The sequence below is a fragment of the Mangifera indica genome, chromosome 9 (genome assembly GCF_011075055.1).
Source record: "Mangifera indica cultivar Alphonso chromosome 9, CATAS_Mindica_2.1, whole genome shotgun sequence".
In the NCBI taxonomy this organism is placed as follows: Eukaryota; Viridiplantae; Streptophyta; class Magnoliopsida; order Sapindales; family Anacardiaceae; genus Mangifera; species Mangifera indica.
In genome coordinates, this window is record NC_058145.1 from 4,753,814 (window position 1) to 4,760,415 (window position 6,602).

The 6,602-nt window shown below is 32.2% G+C and overlaps 1 protein-coding gene across 2 annotated transcripts; it reads right to left on the reverse strand.

Annotated features, from left to right (window-relative positions):
* Positions 1–4,404: 4,404 nt before the first annotated feature.
* On the reverse strand, positions 4,405–6,181 carry LOC123226424 (heavy metal-associated isoprenylated plant protein 31-like). Of its 2 annotated transcripts, none has more exons than XM_044650942.1 (3): positions 5,938–6,181; positions 5,766–5,844; positions 4,405–5,012 (listed from the first exon to the last, which is right to left on the reverse strand). In XM_044650942.1, exons 2-3 carry the CDS (start codon positions 5,842–5,844, stop codon positions 4,690–4,692), a joined length of 402 nt encoding a protein of 133 aa, XP_044506877.1. In that variant the 5' UTR covers positions 5,938–6,181; the 3' UTR covers positions 4,405–4,689. The 2 variants fall into 2 exon arrangements, with proteins under 2 accessions (XP_044506877.1, XP_044506876.1); XM_044650941.1 differs by having other exon boundaries at positions 5,934–6,179.
* Positions 6,182–6,602: the final 421 nt, after the last annotated feature.

The following is a 6,602-nucleotide window of genomic DNA, read 5'->3' on the forward strand; positions in this document are numbered from 1 at the left end:
AAGTCGATAGCTCACACTATGGAGAGGATTTTAATAATCTATATAGATTTCAAGATATGGGATTTGAATTCCCGGAGCTAAGGTACCTATTTTGGCATAGGTATATAGGGACATCATTGCCTCCAAAATTTCATCCAGAGAACCTTGTTGCACTTGATATGTCTAAAAGCAACATTAAACAACTTTGGCTTGGGGTCCAAGTATTTATAAGCTATTATTTTTATGAAATTAAAACACATTGTGAATTCAAGATATCATATATATATGCTAATTTCTATGGTAAATCTTATTTGTTTAATTTCTTTTTCATTATAGAATATTGTAAATTTAAAACGTATGAACCTCAAGGAATCCAAACATTTACTAAAATGTCCTGAACTTTTAGTGGCAAAAAATCTTGAGAATTTGAATTTCTATGGCTATGCAAGTTTGATTGAGATTTATTCATCTATTCAGTATCTCAATAAGCTTTCTGGCTTAATGTTGTCACATTGCACAAGCCTTCGTAGTATTCCATTAAGAATTTATTCAAAAACTTTGCAAAAAGTTTTTTTCATTGGCTACTCAAATTTGGATACGATGCCAAGTCTGTCATGTAATGTTAAGGAGTTATTCTTAGGTGGAACTGCAATTAGAGATTGCCTTCGTCGATCGAGAATCTATCTAAATTAGTAACTTTGGATCTGCATAATTGTACAAGGCTTGAGAATCTTCCTAACAACATTTGGAAGTTGGAGTCTCTTGAAGATCTTCATCTTACTTAGTGCTCAAATCTCAAGTTAGTTCTAGAGTTGTCATGTAACATACAAGATTTACGTTTAGGTGGTGCTGCAATTAAGGAATTTCCCTCATCAACTGAGTGTTTGTTTAGAAAAAAATTTCTTACTCTTAACGGTTACACAAGGCTTGAGAATCTGTCAAGCAGTATTTCTAGTTTGAATGCTCTTGAAGATATCAATCTCTCTCGTTGCTCAGGTTTTAAGATAGTTTCAAGTTTCCCATGTAATATTAAGAGTTTAAATTTAAATGGAAGTGTGATACAAGAACTGCCCTTGTCAATTCAGTGTCTATCCAAACTAGAGACATTGAATCTTAATGATCGTTGGAGCCTTCAGAGTCTTCCGAGCAACATTAGTAAGCTGAAGTCTCTTAAATATCTTGATCTCTCTGGTTGTTTGAAACTTAACAATTTGCCTAATGAGATAGGAAATTTGGAAGCTTTGATTCAACTTCTTGCTTAGGGCTGGATCCAAGCCGAGCCAAACTCGGCTCAATCAAGCCCAAAATGAGTTTGGCTTAGCCGAGCTCGAACTGGCTCGAATTGGTTCGGTATATATTTTTTTTAAAATTTTTTATACAAAACGGCGTCGTTTTGATTAATATATATTAAAAACGACGTCGTTTTGATAAGAAAAAATGAGTCGAGCCAAGCCGAGCCGAACGCGAGCCTAAAACGAGCTGAGCCAAGCTGAGCTCGAGCCGAACTCGAGCCGCTCATATATGAACCGAGCCGAGCTTGAGTTAGCTGCGAGCTCGACTCGGTTCGGCTCGAATCTAACCCTATTCTTGCTTGAGGTACTGGTATAAGGCAAGTACCGCTATCCATAGTATGTTTGAATAACCTCGACATGCTATCTTTTGGGGGATCTAACAGTGAGGAACACGTGGGTTTGATATTGCCTCCTTTATTAGGTTTGCAATGTCTCGAGTATCTAGATCTATCTAATTGTTGTATCACTTTACCCGACAGACTTGGTCAATTAACCTAACTAGTAATATTACATATAGACAGAAACAAATTTGAGAAAATACCAGCAACCATCATAAATCTTTCTAATTTGTACTACCTTGACTTGCGCAACTGTGATATGCTTAAATCCTTACCGGATCTTCCATCGAGCATAGGATGTATACAAGCACAAAATTGTAAATCACTTGAATTATTATCGTCAACTACATGAAGGCTTAAGACAGTTGATTTTAGCAATTGTTTTAAACTGGACCAGAGTGCTCTTGAAGACATTGTGAAATCTGCTTTACAAAGTATTCAGCCAAGTGCAACTGTATGTCAATTTCTCCTTTTATTTGTCTTTTTTTTTTAAATAAATCACAAATCTTATAATTTCATACTTGATCTAAAGATTTTCACTGTACAGGAATCATTTGAGTATGCATGTTTCCCTGGAAGTTCAATTCCAGAGTGGTATACCTTACACAGTAAGGGATCATTTATAGAGCTGCCACTAGGCTGTTTGAATGATGACCTAGTGGATTTATCTTTCTGCATTGTTATATCGCTTCGAGATGATCATGATATAATAGAAGGGTTGAGAGTTCACTATGAGTTGCATCTTGAATCAGATGGTGAGCAATATGAGAAATGGGTCGAGTGGCCCTCTCGGTCCATTTTGTTGTCTATTAACTCAGACCACAAATTCTTGTGCTACAGAGATTTTTGGTCTTCATCCACTTGGTCGTCTATTAATAGTGAAGTTTTGTTTCAATTCTATATTGGTGATTGGGCAGGTAGACGTCTTGAATGTTACGAGGTAAAAAGGGGTGGCGTCCTGTTCTACCCTCCAACTAATGAAGTAGCACACTTCAAAAGACAAAAGTTGGCATGATGACATGTTTTTGGTTGCTTGATTTGTATTTTCAAATATTTAATTAAATATTTAAATAATATTTTCTAATAGTTCAAAACTAAAATATATGTATTATCTTGAATATTTCTAATAACAAAATTTTCAATGGCATCACATGATATATAGTAATATGGTGTATTTAGTTTAAGTAATATTTTATTAAAAAAAATAAAATATTACATAAAGCTAGATTACCTAAAAAATTATGAATTTTATTGGATATAAATAATTACTATGTTTAATAAAATTTGATAAAAATAGGTAGGTATAAATAATAATTATTTTTTGTTAGAGATAATAAAATAAAAATTACCAGAATATTTTATTACTTAATAAATCAAGCAAAGTAATAAGAATAGATTATTAGAGTAATCTTTAAATTCGCCAACCAAACGCTCCCATGATGTAATCATCCGATCAAAGAAATCTTTAAATAATGACGCGACATTATTATATGATTGGAGAGTAATACAACAAGTATGATATCATTTAATTGTGTGATTTTGAACTGAAAAAAAAATGTAAACAATTATATCACTTAATCATAATCTCATTTATTTTTGTACTTTTTAAAATCACTTAATCATATGATAATAATGTCTTATTGTATGAAATATTATTGAACTACAATACATAAGGTCCCCAATTTGTCCACAAACAATTTATTGTGTATAAATATTGCTTTGTAATCCGCATCAATTAGTTTTTCCAGAATCGCATGGTATTATTTATGGTTGAATATCCAATTTTAATGGCGTTAAAATCACATATTATATCATGTACTAAAAATTTAATTTTTTGTATAATATATTTTATCATAGAATACATATTATAAAAATAATTATAATAAAATTTCTAAATGTCACACTATTATCTTGAAAAGTATCATAAACACCTCTTAAAATTTTAAATTTTTGTAAAATACACCTCTATCACATCAACATGTTTCTGAAAAAGGTGTATTGAATTGTATTGGTAATATAAACCATATCGTATAAAACTTGATTGTATCATATTGTATAATACACCCACCATATCTCATAGTTTTCAGTATACCTTAGAATAAATATCGCTTACTGCAGTGCATTTTATCACATTGTGCCATATGTATTACATTTTGTACTATACCAATAACTCTGACTTCCATTACTTGATTTTCATTTATATTTTTATTAATTGAAACTAGGGTTGAATTTAAGTTGAACTTGTTTGAGCTCAAACTTGGAAGGTTGAAAATTTTGATACGAATCAATTAAAATGATACCATTTTAACCAATATACATTAAAAATACATTATTTTAGTATTAAATTGAGCTCAAACTTGAATCAAACAAGTCGAGCTCGAACACTTTTGAAACGAGTTAAGTTTGAACTTGACTCCTCGAATATCTTTGAAACGAGCTATGCTAGAATTTGACTCTATTAAAACAAGCTCGAGTTCAAGTTTGGTTTAGCTAGAATCCAACCCTAACTGAAAAAAACCCAAAGACAAATAAACTCATACTCATAGAATCATTCATGCAAAATTGAAGCACCCCAATTGCTATAATGACAAGAAGTATAGGTATAAACTAAAAAAAATAATATTATCAATATCAAATTTTGAGGATTAAATTAAGTACTAGATGGTATATTATCATGTAATTGGATGTTAGTTTATCTTTAATTTAAAATAACTTAATCATGTGATAACATATCATTTATATATTGAATTGAATGTTCAAAATTGAGTGCTCATAGTTTTATTGAAAGACACAAATGAACCAAAACCACAATTACTAATTATTAACTAACATGAATTAAAGTTTTTTAGCACTTACAGAGAAGCATGAGACTCAAAGATCAGAAATTTCATGGTGAAAATCACATACAATAAAATCATGCATAAACACTTTTGAATAGACAATTAAGTACATAGATTATAATTCATTATATGATTAAATGATTTTAAATTGAGGAATAAAAAAATACTTAATCATATAATTATATATAAGCTATGTATCGAATTATATACTCAAAAGTTTAGGTTTATAGCATTGCCCAGTCACATGATAATGCAGGCATGGGGATTGTCATCGCTGAACAATGAGGCAACAGTTTCATCAGATGCCACAGCAATTGAGTAAACCGCAGGAGTGTGGAAGAACGTATGTGCGCCATTACTGGTTCCTTGTTTATCATAATAATAGTTCACAATGTAGCTTGGATACTTGTAAAATGAAGCAAAATGAGAGTATCCAGGAAATGGCCATGGCTCTGCTGCTTTTCCAGCTCGTTTAATGGCTTTCAGCACCTTCCTTTCCTCCAGTCCAAACCCTCTCACCGTAATCTTTTGCATCTCCATTTTTATCTCTACTTCTTCAACTCCTGAACAAAATATGACATACTGAAATTGAAATTTTAGGTGTGGATACAAATCGAACACCCAATGGTTAGAGTTTGGTTCGAATGAAAATGATTAAGCTGGAGTTTGACTTGAGTTTTCCAATCTGTGACTTGATTTTGTTGCTGCATTCACTTTTCAAATTCGTGACTTATTAACAAAATGATTTTTTTTTTTATTCAACAATAGACAAAACGAAATTATTTTAACAATTACTTCAGATTTTTTGAATCAAATTGAACCATCTACCTAACTTACAAGCTAGACCGAACTGAATTCTCTCTAGTTCGAGTTCAGTTCAGTTTTAAAAACAAAATAAACCTTTTAACTTAAACTCGATTCAAATTTAAGTTGAGCTAACTTGATTTAGGTCTAAGCCTTTGTTGGGACTAAAACCATGTTGTTTTAACAATAGCTTAAGATAATTCAAATTAAGTTACAAGTCAATTTCAAACCGAACTGAACCATCTACTTGGCTTATGAGCAAACCAAACTGAATTCTTTATTTTTCGAATTGGCTAAATTTCAAAAACAAACCGAACCTCCTAACTTGAACTCCACTCGATTGCAAATTAAATGAATTCGAACCAAACTGGCTTTTGAACTCAAGAGCTTAATTTGGGTCCAGCCCTACGTCCTGGCCTTTGTTAGGACTTAAAACATAGTTAAGGTTCAATCTCCACCTAGATGAACCCATTTTTTCAATTAAAGATACAAGACATGAATTTAAGCCATACCTTTGAGCTTGAAGAGGGCTTTCTTCAACTTGGAAGCACAGCCTTCACAGTCCAGATTTGGAACTCTGACCTCCACCATCTGAAAATGACGTACATTGTTAAAATCGCACTTCAAAGAATTGATCTTTTAGTGAGTTTTACATGCAAAGAAGGAGAGAAGAAACTTACTGACATAGCTACCACTAGGAGTTTGAGCTTAGGCTTTTCAACAATGGCGAAACTGGTTGGTTGGTGACAAAATACTGGAGAAAAGTACTTTTATGTATCAGTATTTAATACAATTAATTGAGGCTCCTCCCTACAGAAGGGTTTGTAATGAAGAAAAGGTCAGAAAGCTGAAGGCTTTTAAGCCCCTCGGGTTCTGAAATTTGAGAGCATGCAAAAGTTGTTCACGCGTGGATTTGGAAAGCGTGACACATTATGCCCAAACCAATGCGGTCTAGCTGAGGCACGAATACACAATATGTTTGTCAATGAATCAACATGCTTCCGTTTATTTTTGCCATGCTTGTAGTTAAATGATTATGGTGGGGAGTAAATTACATTTCCCACCCAAGATTTGACCCGAAAACACTTTTCTAGCCTTTGATAGTGTAAATAACTTTTTTTAACCAAAATCAAAAGCTGTTTATGTTTAAAAAAAAGTGTAAGGGCAAAATAATAATTTCATCATCTATCAATTTTGAAAAAATTTTAAAAATGTCCACATGTTTTAAACATCACAATTTATCCTTTCAACAAATTTGAAAATTTGCACTTATACCCTTAAAACCCTAACCACCATTCAATTGTAATCCCATTATTACCAATAGTGAAGTCGACATTAGATGAATTGGG

Bases quoted from the DNA above. Each gene is read 5' to 3' on its own strand.
- LOC123226424 (XM_044650941.1), bottom strand. The intron at 5,013-5,765 runs GTATGGCTTAAA...TATTTTGTTCAG, and splicing joins AGCCCTCTTCAAGCTCAAAG to GAGTTGAAGAAGTAGAGATA.